General features: G+C 42.1%; 1 protein-coding gene across 1 annotated transcript in view; it reads right to left on the reverse strand.

Moving 5' to 3' along the window:
* Positions 1-18878, reverse strand: part of CUNH14orf39 (chromosome unknown C14orf39 homolog) — a 213958-nt gene that overhangs the window by 45779 nt on the left and 149301 nt on the right. Inside the window, exon 10 of the mRNA XM_088473763.1 lies at positions 8482-8546. Coding sequence (XP_088329889.1) covers positions 8482-8546 — 65 coding nt within the window. The remainder of the gene's footprint in view (positions 1-8481; positions 8547-18878) is intronic.

An 18878-nucleotide genomic window follows, 5' to 3' on the forward strand; every position in this document is an offset into this window, starting at 1 on the left:
TCAGCTCAAAATCTGAGTTTAAACCATTCGGTTGCAAGGTCATAAGATCAAAAATATATTTCATCTCCGTTTTCGCCAAACATTTCTCATGATCTTTGTTCAATCTCCAATGACCTCTCTCTATTTTTATACCCATTATGGACTTAATACCGTTGGTGGATTTGTTATGGTGTTCTTTAAAATGAGCTGATAATGAATGTTTTTCAAACCCTTTTTTAATATTTCTGAGATGCTCTGCCCATCTGTCTTTAAGGGACCTCATTGTTCGTCCAATATATTGGAGATGGCATGTGCATTCTATTAAATAAATACAATTTTTACTGTTGCAGGATATAAATTCAGTAATCTTATTGGTTTGTCCCGTTTTTGTAGATTTGAAATCTTCTATTTTAGAGGCTTGTTTAGTGAAAGTTCTGCATACTATACAAACCCCACAACAATGGAAGCCTTTAGTTGTAATTCTACCTGTTCTTTTTGGTGGGATTGCGCTCTTTACGATCTTGTTCTTGATATTAGGTGCTCTCCTATATATAAATTTCGGTTTCATGGGAATAACAGATTGTAAAATTGGATCTCTAGTAAGTAGGTTCCAATGTTTCTTAACAATTTTTTCTACCTCTTTGTGTTGCGTATTAAATGACGTAATAAATGGAAACAGAAAATCGTTTTTGTTTTCATCTTTCTGAGTGGAGGGTTTCAGAAGGTCCTCTCTATTTACCACAACCATTTCTTGTATATGCTCATCAATTGTGTTCTCTTTATATCCCTTTGCAATGAATCTCTCCTTGTAAACATTAACTTGTTCTTCAAAAACTTTTACATCGGAGCAATTTCTGCGGACACGTCTGACTTGTCCTTTGGGAATATTTTTGAGCCAATTAAAATGGTGGTTGCTGTTAATATCTATATACGCATTACAATCTGTCTGTTTACTAAAATTCTTAGTTTTTAAAAAATACCCTTCAACACAAAAAGAGATTCAGCACCTTTCCAAATAAACCAAATGTCGTCTATATATCGATACCAATATGCGATATTTTGGCTAAAAGGGTTATTATTCCATATCGTAGTCTATAGATTGTAAGCTTGCAAGCAGGGCCCTCTTACCTCTATGTCTGTCTGTTATTACCCTGTTTTGTTCTATCAATGTTTCCAATTGTAAAGCGCAACGGAATATGCTGCGCTATATAAGAAACTGTTAATAAATAAATAGTTCTTTCCCAATAACCCATAAACAGATTGGCATATGATGGCGCAAAACGGGTCCCCATTGCTGTTCCTCTAATTTGTTTGTAATATTTACCCGAGTACCAGAAAAAATTATTATTTAAGATAAATTTTATGCCTTCCGTTAAAAACATAATTTTGTCTTCTTGTATCTCTCCTTCTCGTAAAAAATATTACGCTGCTTCTATTCCTTTATTGTGTTCAATCACGGTGTATAAACTTTTTACATCAGCTGTAACTAAAATGTAGTTATCATTCCAAACTAGACCATTGGTTTTATTCAGAATGTCCGTAGTGTCTTTGATATAGGATGGTAACTTTACAACTTCTGGTTGTAAATAAAAGTCTAGAAAGTGTGATAAATTTGCCGTTAACGAATCTGTTCCTGCCACGATCGGTCTTCCGGGAGGATTTTTGATATCTTTATGGATCTTAGGGAGGACATAGAAGACAGGGGTTACGGGTGACGGATTTATCATATAATTAGCTTCATTTTCTGATATAACTCCTTGGGTTTTGAAATTAGTTAGAAGAGTGATCAGGTTTTTCTCGATCTGTTCGGTAGGGTTCGTCTTTAAAATTTTGTATGTTTCTATGTCATTCAGCTGCCTTAATATTTCTTTGTCATAATCTGTACTATCCATTATGACAATTCCCCCTCCTTTGTCGGCTGGTTTTATTATAATTTCAGAATTTTCACCAAGTTCCCTAAGTGCTTGACTTTCTTTAAATGACAGATTGTTTTTATAGGAGGTTTTTTTCTTTATATCTACTTGTTCTAGGTCTGAACTGACTGCTTTTAGGAAACTTTCAATGAAGCATCCACGATTAAATGTGGGATTGAACAGAGATTTTGGTTTAAAAATTTCCCTACTGCTCTCCCCTTCTGGTTTATTACTCAGAAAATATTTTTTCAAAGATACTTTTCTAACAAATTTTTGTAGATCCAAATAGGTTTCAAATTTGTTTAACCTATTATTAGGGGCAAATTTAAGTCCCTTTTTCAATACTGAATCTTCTTCTACCGTTAAGGAGTGTTTACTCAGATTGAAGATTTTTGTATCTTTGTCTCCCTTTTTCTCTTCGGGACAACTGTTTTTAGGGGTTTTGATCCTAGCCTTCCGCCCCCCCCCCGACATCCTCTGTACCTCCGTTGTTCTCTTTTCTTTCTATTGTCTAATTCCAGTTGTTTCGTCTCGTGTTCCAATCTAAAAAATTCCTATTACCCATAGGTCGGAATCTATTTCTCACTGGAAAAGGACTTTTGTTTCTTTTTTCGTCGCTAATATGCCACTCATCTTTAACAAAGTAGGTATCTCTTGGTGGACTTCGAACTCTTTCTCTATTATACATGCGGGACCTCGGAAATCTCCTCTCCAGTTGTGTGTTTCTTTGTCCCTTATGTCCAACCCACGACCTTCTTGGGAAATCTCTATTATTCCCTCTGAAACTAACTCTCCTTGTTTTTGTATTTTCGGGTCTCCATTCTTTAATGGGTATCTTCCTCTTCTGAGAATATTCTATATCCTCTTCAAACTCATCACTGTCACATGAGCAATCTTCATCATGTGAATATAGACTATTCTCTACAATACATCTATATTGAAATGAAGACCCATTATCTTTTTGTGCTTTGTTGTATTTAACAGAATTACTCTCTTTGAGGTCCCTTCTGAATTTTCTCTGCTTTCGGAGAATGATTTCTTTTTCTTTTCTCAGGATTCTACTTTCCATGTCTTTCTCCCTCATAATATATTCCTCTTTCTCTCTTGAGGGAATAAGTAGTGTGGTAATTTTATTAATTTGATCTTCCAAATCTATTAGATCCTGCTTTCTTTGTTGTATAATTAGTTCCATTAATGCCGTGGAGCAATTATCTAAAACATTGTTCCACCTGACATTAAAATCACTATCATTCTCATTCCATGTAGGTCTTTTTTGTATTTGCAGACCTCTCGGTATGATATGTTTAGCCATGTAATTTTCTAGTGTCACCACCTCCCACCAGATTTTACTTTCTTTTACTAAAATGGCCTCTAGGTTTTTCATCATATAACCTATATTAATTCCTGCCTCTTCTTCATTACTCTCTAATGGGTCAAAATCTTGATCTTCAAAGACTGTATTAACTAATAACTTTCGTTGATCTCTATATCCTAACATGCTGCTGCTGGTTTCTTTAAACACGGATAGGAAATGCTAGAAAAAGGATTTATAGAAAGGGATATAAAGAGAACACAATTGATGAGCATATACAAGAAATGGTTGTGGTAAATAGAGAGGACCTTCTGAAACCCTCCACTCAGAAAGATGAAAACAAAAACGATTTTCTGTTTCCATTTATTACGTCATTTAATACGCAACACAAAGAGGTAGAAAAAATTGTTAAGAAACATTGGAACCTACTTACTAGAGATCCAATTTTACAATCTGTTATTCCCATGAAACCGAAATTTATATATAGGAGAGCACCTAATATCAAGAACAAGATCGTAAAGAGCGCAATCCCACCAAAAAGAACAGGTAGAATTACAACTAAAGGCTTCCATTGTTGTGGGGTTTGTATAGTATGCAGAACTTTCACTAAACAAGCCTCTAAAATAGAAGATTTCAAATCTACAAAAACGGGACAAACCAATAAGATTACTGAATTTATATCCTGCAACAGTAAAAATTGTATTTATTTAATAGAATGCACATGCCATCTCCAATATATTGGACGAACAATGAGGTCCCTTAAAGACAGATGGGCAGAGCATCTCAGAAATATTAAAAAAGGGTTTGAAAAACATTCATTATCAGCTCATTTTAAAGAACACCATAACAAATCCACCAACGGTATTAAGTCCATAATGGGTATAAAAATAGAGAGAGGTCATTGGAGATTGAACAAAGATCATGAGAAATGTTTGGCGAAAACGGAGATGAAATATATTTTTGATCTTATGACCTTGCAACCGAATGGTTTAAACTCAGATTTTGAGCTGAAATGGTTTTTATAATATATACACCTTTTACTGGATTTTATATATCCCCTTTTTTTAACATATATATTTTTTATTATTATTGATGTATGATAGGGTCACTAATTAGGCAGGATTTATGCCCCTTTACTTAAGAATCCAGATGTGTGCTTTTATTTATAGTTTTATGTACCTAAGAGTGTTTTTAATGATCCACGTTATTGTATCTATTTATCTATTTATTTATTGTTGGTTTCCATGGTGCTAATGTGCGTTATGCATGACGAGACCGGATATGACGAGTAGGAATGGGTATTCCTGCTGCGCTCCACAGATTTGGGGCCATTCTGGTATTACATCAGCTGAGAGCGGAGATTCACATACTGGAAGTGACACTAGCGGTCACGTGGGCAGTGAGTTCCCGGCCATCGTGATATGAAGGCAGAGTAGAAACCAGCCTGGAGGTGATCCGCATGTAGGAACCTCCTATGCCTGGCTTTGTGGGCTGGGAGGACAGAGTCTAAGGATGGACCGGAGGTGACGCCGGAAGTGATGTATGCGGGTCACCCCGGACCGGAAATGCGGCAGAGTGCGTTCCAATGATATAATTTTGTGTTTTATGGACTCATTTGACCTCATGATGGTCAAACATTGGCTAGAAATCATATAAGGAATATGTTTATGTCTAGTCATATGTGATAATGTATGTTAGATATTGTTTGAGTATGAGATCTGTAACTGACCAATTGAGTACAGGGGGAGGGTACTTAAAGGATTCCAGTTCATTAGGAAAATCACACCTTGAAAAAGACTCAATTCTGGAGAGTTGAAACGCGTTGGTATTATCCTGTAAGGGCGACATAAGCAGAGGGGAGTACTGGACTGAAGACATCTGTATGCAGACTTTGGAGGATTGCAGATTCCTGTACCCAGGAGGTGTTTATTTCCATTAAGCGCATTTAGGTGTTACAGCAGTACACCTACTACATCTGGTACGCCTTTATTTTTAAATCAGTATCCGTTTTTTTATTGCATCTTATTGTGAAATTGTTATTATAATTAAAACTGTAATACACTATGGTGGCATTTCTTTTGTCTCTTGTTTTCCATATATATGAATCCATGCTGTAAGAGACTCTGAAAATCCACCTGATTACAGTGTGTTTGAAGCTCCTTAAGAAGATATTCAAGTTCCAATTATCCTCCCCTACTACAAAGGAATTGGAACTATTAGACTTTGATTACGGATTATTGTATGGACTATTGTATGGGTCAGAACTTTTTATTCTCCATCGTTGTTTTCTTTGGATCATCATCTATTTTGCGCTTGGGTGTCATTTTTGATTGTTGTGTCTATTGAAGGTATTTTAGGGATTGCCTTGGTACACCTTGAGCAGCATTTCACGGCAGCGCAGGTTTCTATAAATCCTTTTTCTAGCTTTATAATGGAGTTTATCTGTAGACCATGCGGTTTGGACAATAGGGCAGGAAGCATTCCCAACCCCCCCCACACACACACACACACCATCACCAGCCATCTTGAACATGTGCTCTCAGCAGACATTGATATCTCTCTCATTGTATTTTGATGTGTTTCTCTTTCTCTCTCTCTCTCTGTTCTCTGTCTCACTGTCCTCTGTCTCTCTGTCTCATATTGCTCATTGTATTTTGATCTTTAATAACCGTTTCATGTATATTAACTGTACCTTATGACCTAATGTTTGTACAATTTATTTGCGCTCATTATTAGATCATAGCGTTGTAACATCTGTACTTTTACCTGAATAATAATCTTTAGCGCGTTGGACCGCTATTCAACTGTCTCAGTACTTCATTAATGGTATAATCAAACACAGCGCTAATTAGTGACATCTTGTGGTTTTAGAAGGTATAGGCAGGTTTTGTCTTAGAGGTTCTAGGCAGGTGAATCTTAGAGGTTTATAGGCAGGAATGTATTAAAAGGTTTATTTACAAATTCTACATCTGGCTGGTGCACAGGTGTATTCATTAAAAACTCTGTCACATTTTAAAAGATCCACAAGTGGTCTGAAAAACATGAACTGTCAGGGGTCTTGAAGACTGAGTTTGAGAAACACACAGAATTAGCATCTTTTTTGCACCCTACACCCACAAGTTTGCACACCCACAAGACATTTGATACAGTCTTTTAGCCATACTTACAGTAATTTGAAATACTGCAACACAACTGTTGGTGATGATCTTATTAGACTCATGCAATTTTTTATACAACTGTTCCCCTTCCTTATTGATCAGTGGTCTTGTGGGTGAGAAGCAAATATGGTCCGGATTCAGAGATGACGGTATTGCACAGCCGCACAGAAGCGGCTGTGCAATACCATCCAACAAAATGTAAATGCAAAAGGTGTCTGGAGGAAATAAACACCTCATTGCAGTATCTGAGAGATTTGAGTACAGCGTCCATAGACGCTGCCTCGGATCACCATCACAGCCATTGATTTAGTCTATTTTTTAGGTCAATTTTGACTTTAGTAAATCTCCGATTTGCAAATTAAACAGAAAATCGACCAAAAATTATTCTCCAAGAATCCAAAACCCATGGTGCGTTGATTGGTAGAATACGGCTTTGTGTAAGCGGGGGGCAACAAAGGAGACAACTCACAGCCTGAATGTAAATTACAATTTCTTACGCCATCCATACACGGTGCAATATAGTAGCTGATCCGATGGATTGGCACGATATAGCTGCTATATCGTACCGTGTATGGGCATGATATCGTCCCGTACGTGCTCCCGTGGAGTCGTACATCGCATCCCAAGATCTTACGGAAAATTTGCTCGATCGGGGGATGTGATGTACGACCCTATGTTGCGCTATGTGGTTGTGGGAGGGAAGTTCCGGCATATCGGGGCGTTCGGCCAAGACTTCGCACCGTGGGCCCGATTCAGAGCCGCTCGCAAGCGCTGAAGTTCAGTCACTACGGGGCTTGCATCTGTGGGCGGGTAGGGGGGGTGGCCGGACAAATGCAGGCGTTCCCTATTAGAGCAGGACGTCCACTTGGACTTCCGGCAGCTAGACCCTACCCCAGGGTCTCGTCGAAAGCCTGATGGTCGCGTCTATCGCGACAGTCTCCTGGCCACTCGCACAAGCTGTGGGTGGTCTCCCACAGCTTTACGAGCAGCCAGAGAACAAACAAAACAAAAAAAACGCCCTCATTCAGAGCGAGCGCCCACCAGCAGCGAGCGGCTCTGAATGAGGTCCTATGTGTGGGGACCGCCCGATATGTCGGGCATCGGATCGGCCGTCGTCATACATGGTGCATGTCGCACCGTGTATGGGCCGCTTTATTTGTTTGATTGTATTTATTTGATTCATTGCTGGTCGTTGAGGTGGCACAACGTAACTTAATTTTGCTGCAGTGTTTGGTGCGCTGTTTTTCTAATCACATTTGTATTCGATACAGGTTCACAGCCTTATAAATTTATTGAAGATGAATATAAGCATGTGGAAGAGAAAATGACCTTGAAAATAGTAGCAAAAACGTTATTCTTTGCTTATATGCGGATAAACGGCCTTACATGTGATTTATACGGCTTTATTTGTAAAGTGCATATTTTGGACATTTTGATATGTTTTTTAATATAATAATTTGATCTATATGTAAGTTATCTGTCTCCCTTGTTCAATGCCCTTCCTTATGATTGAATACTTAAAAAAAAGCCTTATAATCTAATATAATTGGATCCATTTTGTTGCATTTCGGGGGAGAAGGCACAGGCAAAGAAACCAAGTCATATTTTGCTAAATAATTAGACTTTGAGGCAGCATTTAGGATTTTGAATAATGCACTTCTGATGATTTTATTCCCCACTCCTAGTTTGCAGAGGCTTTTTATAACTAATACAATTGTGTGTGTGTGCTCCTTGTAATGGAAACAAGATATATGCTGTATAAGTGCACATTTATACAGTGTAAACCAGTTTTAACTTTATAAACATTTACATACATTTTGTTACATATATTTTTGGCAATATTATAAGAAAATTAATTTTTTCCCCCATTTGTTATAACATAGCTCATCACATGTAAAATGTAACTATGACATTATACAAACATTGTATTTGTCCTAAAGAAATGTCATGTATAAAATGTGCATTCATTGGTATTATGTTGAAGCATATCAAAATTCTAAAAATAAGTCATGTCTACAGACCTCCAGTACTTCAAGGGCTACCATTATGTGATGGTGTGTGTCACTATTTCTATAATTATCTAGAATAAAAAAAACTTTATTAGAATTTTTAGCCTCACCCTTGCTGAAATTCCACTGTGAGACATGTAGTGTTATTCTCTGTTTCTGTAATATCTTCTGCATGCTGGAAAGTGAAAACACCTTTCATATCAAGTAATATGGTCATTTCACAGTGTTAGAGAATTTAAATTAGACCTTTGGAATAATGTTGATAACATTAAATCATTTTCTATCACAGGGCCTGATTCAGAGTTGTACACAAACCCGATGGTCTACGTACAACTCCAATGTTTTGCAATCTGCGCACGCGCAGGATCTGTACTGTGCATGTGCAGATCGGTGCTTGCGACAATGGTCGCAGTGCCCCCTAAGCCGCAGCATGTTAATCATCAACCATTTGGGAGTGGCGACAGGCTGTCTTCTTGAAAATAGCCAAAGTTTTCAATGCGGATTCCCTGGCCTCTGCTGCGGGATTACACCAGACATCCTGACTAACCTGTGATCAGATGCTGTCTTCAGATGCAGCAGAGGATCACAGAAACCAGCAGGAGGAGTCTACTTACACAAGACGCCTCCTGTGGGTTTACAAAGACACAGAGGCTGTGTTACAGTGTATAACTCTGAGTCAAGCCCATAATACAGTTGCAAGATAAAATATGTGAACCCTTTAGAATTACCTGGATGTCTGCATAAACTGGTCATAAAATGTGGTCACAAGAATAGATAAACACAGTCTGCTTAAACTAACAACCCACAAATTACAATACTTTTCTTACCCATACTGAATACATTCAAAGTAAAGCGTCATGTTTAAAGTTAAAATGCAGACAGCGCAAATGCTTTAAATAACATTACATCCATGTCAGTATTCTTCTCTTATCATCGACTGTCGACAGCATTAGTGTCAAGAAAATCACTACTGACCCATCAAAACATGTAATTGTTTTGTGTCTTATGTTAGTTTAAGCAGACTGTGTTTGTCTATTCTTGAAACTCAGATCAGATTTTATAACTTTTATAACAAATGTGTGCAAAAATCCAGGTAACTCCAAAAGGGTTGCCACTGTACATAAGATGATACAATTACCATTAAGGTATATTTTTTATCATCAGGCTGTGAACAGGTAACAGTTGTTAGTATAAAATTCCACTTCCCAGGGCTGGAGTTAGCATTCTGCAGATGAGGGCTGCCTACATGTGGCCAGGGCTGCCATCAGAAATTAGGGGTAACAACACACAACCTTTCAAACCATTTTAAAGAACACCATAATCAGAACTCCAAAGGTCTGAAATACATGGGGATAAAAAAGTGGAAAGTAACTGGAGGGTGTCAGGACTGTGTTTTGTGATCCTGACCGTGATACTGGTGACTCAGTGGTGGGACTCGAGATCTGAAGACTGGTGGGTCTGATATAGTTTCTGCGCATGTGCAGACACAGGATCTGAAGAAAGTGAGGCAGTGAAGTAATACGTAGGTAGAATTCGAGGTATAAACTCAGGTACTGGACTTTGGCGATAGCCTGGACTCTGCAGAAGAAAGACAAGGAGACTGGACTCAGGATATAGCACAGGTAACTGAACTCGGGGGATAGCACAGGTAACTGAACTCGGGAGATAGCACAGGTAACTGAACTCGGGGGATAGCACAGGTAACTGAACTCAGGAGATAGCACAGGTAACTGAACTCGGGGGACTGAGAACTAGACAGGCACAAGGAGTTGGCTAATACAGTAACCAGGGGCACAGAGTCTAAACACACCAGCAGTTTTCTCCAGGGAACCCCGTAAGGAGATTTGGATTTTGCAGCAACTGGTGTGCAGGTCGTGGCCCCCTCGTGGGGTCTCCCAATGACACTATCTAGTCCTCTCTGAGAATGCTGAGGCCTAAGCACCAGATCGACGGACCAAGATAACTGTGGGTAATGTAGTAGGAGCCGATGGTTAAAGATCCGATTATTCCAGTAAATCTGATGGTTAAGGATCCAATGATTCCGGTTACAGTTGATGGTTATGGATCCGATGATTCCAATTACAACTGATGGTTGAATGAGAACCGGTAAAGTTGGTTATCGGGTAGGTACTGATTGTGCTGGGTTTTGGATAGGTACCGATTGGGCTGATTATCGAATCGGAACCGATTGTGCTGGTTATCGGATAGGAACCGATTGTAGAAGGGGACTTCCACACTTGCAAAGGAGAGAGGAGTCCGGAGCCTGGATACGTAGCACGGGAGTGAGACATGTTGTTCAAGGCATCGCTGACCAAGGAACGGACAACCAGCCTGGATAGATGACCTGCACAGGCTTGCATACCAGCGGGTAGGTGAGATCCGCAGCGCTGTATACCGATTCCTGACAGAGGGGAGGAGATTATGACAAGATACTCAATAGAGAGGAATTAAGGTGGATTTTTACACTGAAAACCTTCAGACCCCAAGGGTTAAACATTGATAATGAAGTTAAAGCAGCTATCACAAGCTAACTTAGAGATAGCTGAACAGCGATTCATATAAAAACATTAAAAATATATGTAAATCAGCCGCTATGACATAATAATCAAGGTCAGGCATAGTACTCCCAACAGGTTTATTACCTGGACATACATTACTATGAGAATGACACAGAAGAGCTCTTCCACATAAGGTTTATTTAGATGGTATGCCAAAGTATTACAGTACATTTATGCTGAACCAGTACATTTATGCGGGGCACCACAGCCAGAGAGTGACGGGGTACACTGCGGGCAGCAGCGCTGACCAGGGAACGGACAGCCAGCCTGGACAGATAACCTGCACAGGCCTGCATAACAGCGGGTAGGTGAGATTCCCAGCACTGTATACCGATTCCTGACAATATATATATATATATATATATATATATATACTAAGGGCACGAATGCTCTTTATACATATTACTAGAATCAGCATTTAAACAGCCAATCACCCATGCTTCTTGTTTTTTCTTTGCTGGGTGACCCAACTGAGTCAATGCTACAATGTTTTTTAAATTATTTTGCAGGGGATATGTATCACCTTTTCGTAGCCATCAAATTAATTTATCCTTTTCCTCTAATTCCTCCAATTGAAACATTTTGGTTTCATACCATAGGGTCATACGAAAACAATGGTGGATTTGTTGCCTAATCGATATATTTAAAGTATTAATAAAGGATTCCCAAATTTCAAAGAAATTCTCTATTCTTTATGTAGGAAAGTTTCCATCCAGTCCATCTTAAAAATGTGAAAGAGTTTGTCTTTGAACATTTGTATGGATGGGGGGGAAGATTTTATCCACTGTTGGAATATACATTTCCCAGCTACGGCCGAGAGCACCAAGAGCAATTTATGACATCCTGGCGTAACTCTTGAATCTGTTGTTAAGATTCCCCAGGATAGCCCATTCAGGAGTCAGCGGTAGAAAATTTGTTAGTTCGGAAATTGCCAATTGTTTATTTGGTACCAGAATTTTTTAACAGAGACACAATCCCACAGGCAATGATAGAGAGAGGCGTCAGCGCTAGTACATTTTGGACAATTAGAGGAAAAGGATAAATTAATTTGATGGCTACGAAAAGGTGATACATATCCCCTGCAAAATAATTTAAAAAACATTTCTTGATATGTTATCGCTGTAAGGACTTTGTTGGAGTATAAGAGTGTTTTCAAAATTTTGGATTCATTAAGATGCGTGAAGTGTTTCTGCCAGCGTGTTATACCAGTTTCGTAGTATCCACAGTAATAAGGAGTTTTCAATATCTTATAAAATAAGGATATTGCTCCTTTTGTATTATCTGGAGCTTGAAAGGCTATGTCTAATTGATTCGTCCAATCCATGTGAGACAATAAGGTGATTACTTTAGATACATAATGTTGTGCCTGCAAAAAGGCTAAATTATGAATTTGTATAAAAGAGAATTTAGTATGTGCTTGAGCAAAAGTAAGCACTTTAGATGTATCTAAATTTGTCAGTTGACGATTATTATTTAAACCATTAATATTCCAAAAATCAAAGAGAGAAGCCAAATTTTTGTTGCTCAATAGTGGGAGAAACAAAGAGTATGAGGCATTTAGTCTCCACTTGTTACGAACAGTATGCCAAACCGACCATGCTGACATCAGAAGAGGGTTATTCAATACTTCCATATAGGGGTGAGCGGGTTCGGATTTCTGAAATCCGAACCCCCCCGAGCCCCCCCGATCCGAGTCCGATCCGAGTCAGGCTCGACTTTTCCCGCCTGACTCGGATCTGAAATCGAGGCAAAACGTCATCTTCCCGCCTTCCGAGTCTCGCGGGTTTTGGATCCTATATAAGGTACACACGTCGGCGCCATTTTCTCACTCGGCTGTGGACAGTGAAGAGGGAGGGTGGGAGTTAGGGCTGTGTAGTGTAGTGTAGTGCTGCTGTTGTCCACTACTTCAAAGTCCATAGGGGCTGGCTGTGTTGTGCTGTGCTGCTGTTGTTAATAGGGGCTGTGTCCACTACTTCAAAGTCCATAGGGGCTGGCTGGACTGTGTTGTGCAGTCAGTTCTCCATAGGGGCTGTGTCCACTCCAAAGTCCTGTGCAGTGTCCCAGTCCTAAAGGAGTGCTGTAGTGTTGTCCAGGGGGTGCTCTGTCCATCAGGGGTGCTCCCCCCAAGTGCTAAAAAAATAATATATTTTCTGTGTTTGTGAATTGTGTGCGCAGTAGCCGCACGTGCATCAACAAAGTAGTGCCAAGCGTGCGCCTGTGTCATAAGTAAAGGGCCGGCTGGCTTGACCGTTAAGGGTGCTGTAACCCCCGAAAGTACACTCCAGTCCAAACCAAAAAAAAAATTATTTTCTGTGTTTGTGAATTGTGTGCGCAGTAGCCGCACGTGCATCAACAAAGTAGTGCCAAGCGTGCGCCTGTGTCATAAGTAAAGGGCCGGCTGGCTTGACCGTTAAGGGTGCTGTAACCCCCGAAAGTACACTCCAGTCCAAACCAAAAAAAAAATTATTTTCTGTGTTTGTGAATTGTGTGCGCAGTAGCCGCACGTGCATCAACAAAGTAGTGCCAAGCGTGCGCCTGTGTCATAAGTAAAGGGCCGGCTGGCTTGACCATTAAGGGTGCTGTAACCCCCGAAAGTACACTCCAGTCCAAACCAAAAAAAAAATTATTTTCTGTGTTTGTGAATTGTGTGCGCAGTAGCCGCACGTGCATCAACAAAGTAGTGCCAAGCGTGCGCCTGTGTCATAAGTAAAGGGCCGGCTGGCTTGACCGTTAAAGGGTGCTGTAACCCCCAAAGTACACTCCAGTCCAAACCAAAAAAAAAATTATTTTCTGTGTTTGTGAATTGTGTGCGCAGTAGCCGCACGTGCATCAACAAAGTAGTGCCAAGCGTGCGCCTGTGTCATAAGTAAAGGGCCGGCTGGCTTGACCGTTAAGGGTACTGTAACCCCCGAAAGTACACTCCAGTCCAAACCAAAAAAAAAATTATTTTCTGTGTTTGTGAATTGTGTGCGCAGTAGCCGCACGTGCATCAACAAAGTAGTGCCAAGCGTGCGCCTGTGTCATAAGTAAAGGGCCGGCTGGCTTGACCGTTAAAGGGTGCTGTAACCCCCGAAAGTACACTCCAGTCCAAACCAAAAAAAAAATTATTTTCTGTGTTTGTGAATTGTGTGCGCAGTAGCCGCACGTGCATCAACAAAGTAGTGCCAAGCGTGCGCCTGTGTCATAAGTAAAGGGCCGGCTGGCTTGACCGTTAAAGGTGCTGTAACCCCCGAAAGTACACTCCAGTCCAAACCAAAAAAAAAATTATTTTCTGTGTTTGTGAATTGTGTGCGCAGTAGCCTCACGTGCATCAACAAAGTAGTGCCAAGCGTGCGCCTGTGTCATAAGTAAAGGGCCGGCTGGCTTGACCGTTAAGGGTGCTGTAACCCCCGAAAGTACACTCCAGTCCAAACCAAAAAAAAAATTATTTTCTGTGTTTGTGAATTGTGTGCGCAGTAGCCGCACGTGCATCAACAAAGTAGTGCCAAGCGTGCGCCTGTGTCATAAGTAAAGGGCCGGCTGGCTTGACCGTTAAAGGGTGCTGTAACCCCCAAAGTACACTCCAGTCCAAACCAAAAAAAAAATAATTTTCTGTGTTTGTGAATTGTGTGCGCAGTAGCCGCACGTGCATCAACAAAGTAGTGCCAAGCGTGCGCCTGTGTCATAAGTAAAGGGCCGGCTGGCTTGACCGTTAAGGGTGCTGTAACCCCCGAAAGTACACTCCAGTCCAAACCAAAAAAAAAATTATTTTCTGTGTTTGTGAATTGTGTGCGCAGTAGCCGCACGTGCATCAACAAAGTAGTGCCAAGCGTGCGCCTGTGTCATAAGTAAAGGGCCGGCTGGCTTGACCGTTAAGGGTGCTGTAACCCCCGAAAGTACACTCCAGTCCAAACCAAAAAAAAAATTATTTTCTGTGTTTGTGAATTGTGTGCGCAGTAGCCGCACGTGCATCAACAAAGTAGTGCCAAGCGTGCGCCTGTGTCATAAGTAAAGGGCCGGCTGGCTTGACCGTTAAAGGGTGCTGTAACCCCCAAAGTACACTCCAGTCCAAACCAAAAAAAAAATTATTTTCTGTGTTTGTGAATTGTGTGCGCAGTAGCCGCACGTGCATCAACAAAGTAGTGCCAAGCGTGCGCCTGTGTCATAAGTAAAGGGCCGGCTGGCTTGACCGTTAAAGGGTGCTGTAACCCCCGAAAGTACACTCCAGTCCAAACCAAAAAAAAAATTATTTTCTGTGTTTGTGAATTGTGTGCGCAGTAGCCGCACGTGCATCAACAAAGTAGTGCCAAGCGTGCGCCTGTGTCATAAGTAAAGGGCCGGCTGGCTTGACCGTTAAAGGGTGCTGTAACCCCCAAAGTACACTCCAGTCCAAACCAAAAAAAAAATTATTTTCTGTGTTTGTGAATTGTGTGCGCAGTAGCCGCACGTGCATCAACAAAGTAGTGCCAAGCGTGCGCCTGTGTCATAAGTAAAGGGCCGGCTGGCTTGACCGTTAAGGGTGCTGTAACCCCCGAAAGTACACTCCAGTCCAAACCAAAAAAAAAATTATTTTCTGTGTTTGTGAATTGTGTGCGCAGTAGCCACACGTGCATCAACAAAGTAGTGCCAAGCGTGCGCCTGTGTCATAAGTAAAGGGCCGGCTGGCTTGACCGTTAAAGGGTGCTGTAACCCCCGAAAGTACACTCCAGTCCAAACCAAAAAAAAATTATTTTCTGTGTTTGTGAATTGTGTGCGCAGTAGCCGCACGTGCATCAACAAAGTAGTGCCAAGAGTGCGCCTGTGTCATAAGTAAAGGGCCGGCTGGCTTGACCGTTAAAGGGTGCTGTAACCCCCGAAAGTACACTCCAGTCCAAACCAAAAAAAAATTATTTTCTGTGTTTGTGAATTGTGTGCGCAGTAGCCGCACGTGCATCAACAAAGTAGTGCCAAGAGTGCGCCTGTGTCATAAGTAAAGGGCCGGCTGGCTTGACCGTTAAAGGGTGCTGTAACCCACAAAGTACACTCCAGTCCAAACCCAAAAAAAAAATATTTTCTGTGTTTAGCCGCACGTATATATCAAATCGATATAACATAAATGGAGGACCAAACTTTCTCCGATAAAAATAAAATAGAGAAAGATCAAGAACCACTTCCTCCTAGTGCTGAAGCTGCTGCCACTAGTCATGACATAGACGATAACATGCCATCAACGTCGTCTGCCAAGGCCGATGCCCAATGTCATAGTAGAGGGCACATACAATCCCAAATGGCAAAGTTCAGGAAAATGACCTTGAAAAAGACATTTAAATCAGCTGAAGAGAAACGTAAACTTGCCAATATGCCATTTACGACACGGAGTGGCAAGGAACGGCTAAGGTCGATCCCTAGTATGTTCATGACTAGTGGTTCAGCTTCACATGACGATGGAAGCCCTCCTCCCACTAAAAAAATCAAAAGAGTTAAGCTGGCAAAAGCACAGCGAAGAACTGTGCTTTCTAAGAAGATATCACAAATCCCCAAGGAGAGTCCAAGTGTGGTGGTGGTTGCGATGCCTGACCTTCCCAGCACTGGACGGGAAGAGGTGGCTCTTTCCACCATTTGCACGCCCCCTGCAAGTGCTGAAAGGAGCACCCACAGTCCACTTGCTGATATGCAAATTGAAGATGTCACTGTTGAAGTACAACAGGATGAGGATACTGGTGTAGCTGGCGCTGAGGAGGAAGTTGGCGAGGAGGATTCTGATGGTGATGTGGTTTGTTTAAATCAGGCTCCGGGGGAGACAGTTGTTGTCCGTGGGATGAAAAAGCCCATCACGGTCATGCCTGGGCAGAAGACCAAACATTCCACCTCTTTGGTCTGGCAATATTTCTATCCAAATCCGGACAACAACTGTCTTGCCATATGTACCATATGTAAAGGTGAAATAAGTAGGGGTAGGGACGTCAACCACCTAGGAACATCCTCCCTTATACGGCACCTGCAGCGCGTTCATAAAAAGTTACTGTCAAGTTCAGAAACTTTGGCTAACACCGTAAGCAGTCCAGGGACACCTAAATCCCGTTGTCCTGTTGTATCCAAGCGCCTGCAAACCACACCGTCAACTCCCTCCTCGTCAATTTCCTCCTTAGTTAGGATCGGAAGTAGTCCTGCAGGCCATGTCACTGGCATGACTGACTCTCCTATCCGGGATTCCTCCGGAGGATCCTGCATTGCTACGCCTACTGCTGCCGCTGCTGCTGTTGCTGCTGCTGGGAGTCGTTCATCATCCTAGAGAGGAAGTAGGAACACCACTACTTTTACTAAACAATTGACCCTCCAACAGTCCTTAGCGAGGAGGATGAAGTACGACAGCAGTCATCCTGAAGCAAAACGTATAACTGAGGCCTTGACTGCTATGTTGGTGTTAGACGTGCGTCCGGTATCCGCCATTAGTGCAGTGGGATTTAGACAATTGATGGAGGTAGTGTGTCCCCGGTTCCAAATCCCGTCTAGATTCCACTTCACTAGGCAGGCGATACCGAGACTGTACAGAAACGTCAGAAAAAGTGTCCTCAGTGTCCTGAAAAATGCCGTTGTACACAATGTCCACTTAACCACGGACATGTGGACAAGTGGAACAGGGCAGACTAAGGACTATATGACTGTGACAGCCCACTGGGTAGATGTATCACCTTACGCAGCAACAGCAGCAGCGTCACCAGTAGCAGCATCTCAGAAATGCCAGCTCGTTACAAGGCAGGCTACGCTGTGTATCACCGGTTTCAGTAAGAGGCACACCGCCGACAACCTCTTAGAGAAACTGAGGGAAATCATCGCCCAGTGGCTTACCCCACTTAGACTCTCCTGGGGATTTGTGATATCTGACAACGCCACCAATATTGTGCGGGCATTACATCTGGGCAAATTCCAGCACGTCCCATGTTTTGCTCACACAATAAACTTGGTGGTGCAGAATTTTCTGAAAAGCGACAGGGGCGTGCAGGAGACGCTTTGGGTGGCCCGAAAAATTTCTGGCCACTTTCGCCATTCAGCGACTGCGTGCCGAAGACTGGAGCGCCAGCAAACACTCTTGAACCTGCCCCGCCATCACCTGAAGCAAGAGGTTGTGACGCGGTGGAACTCAACCCTCTATATGCTTCAGAGGATGGAGGAGCAGCAAAAGGCCATACAAGCCTATACATCCACCTATGACATAGGCAAAGGAGGGGGTATGCACCTGACTCAAGCGCAGTGGAGAATGATTTCCGTGTTGTGCAAGGTTCTCCAGCCCTTCGAACTTGCCACACGTGAAGTCAGTTCAGACACTGCCAGCTTGAGTCAGGTCATTCCCCTCATCAGGCTTTTGCAGAAGCAGCTGGAGAAAGTGAAGGAGGAGCTAAGACGGAGCGATTCCGCTCGGCATGTGGGACTTGTGGATGAAGCCCTTCATTCGCTTTGCCAGGATTCCAGGGTGGTCAATCTGTTGAAATCAGACCACTACGTTTTGGCCACCGTGCTCGATCCTAGGTTTAAAGCCTATGTGGTGTCTCTCTTTCCGGCCGACACAAGCCTGCAGAGGTGCAAAGACCTGCTGGTGAACACACTGTCAGCTGAAGCGGAACGTGACACGTCAACGGCTCCTTCTTCATTTTCTCCTGCAACTGGGGCTGCCAGGAAAAAACTTAGGTATCCTAAGCAACCCGCTGGCGGTGATGCAGGGCAGGCAGGACCAAGTTTGGACATCTGGTCCGGACTGAAGGACCTGGCAACAATTTCTGACATGTCTACTGTCACTGCATATGATACTGTCACCATTGACAGAATGATGGAGGATTACATCGGTGACAGCATCCAAGTAGGCATGGCAGACAGTCCATACCTGTACTGGCAGGAAAAAGAGGCAATTTGGAGGCCCCTGTACAAACTGGCTCTATTTTACCTGAGTTGCCCCCCCTCCAGTGTGTACTCCGAAAGAGTGTTTAGTGCAGCCG

Source organism: Taudactylus pleione, unplaced genomic scaffold (assembly GCF_031769625.1).
Source record: "Taudactylus pleione unplaced genomic scaffold, aTauple2 ptg000139l, whole genome shotgun sequence".
NCBI lineage: Eukaryota > Metazoa > Chordata > Amphibia > Anura > Myobatrachidae > Taudactylus > Taudactylus pleione.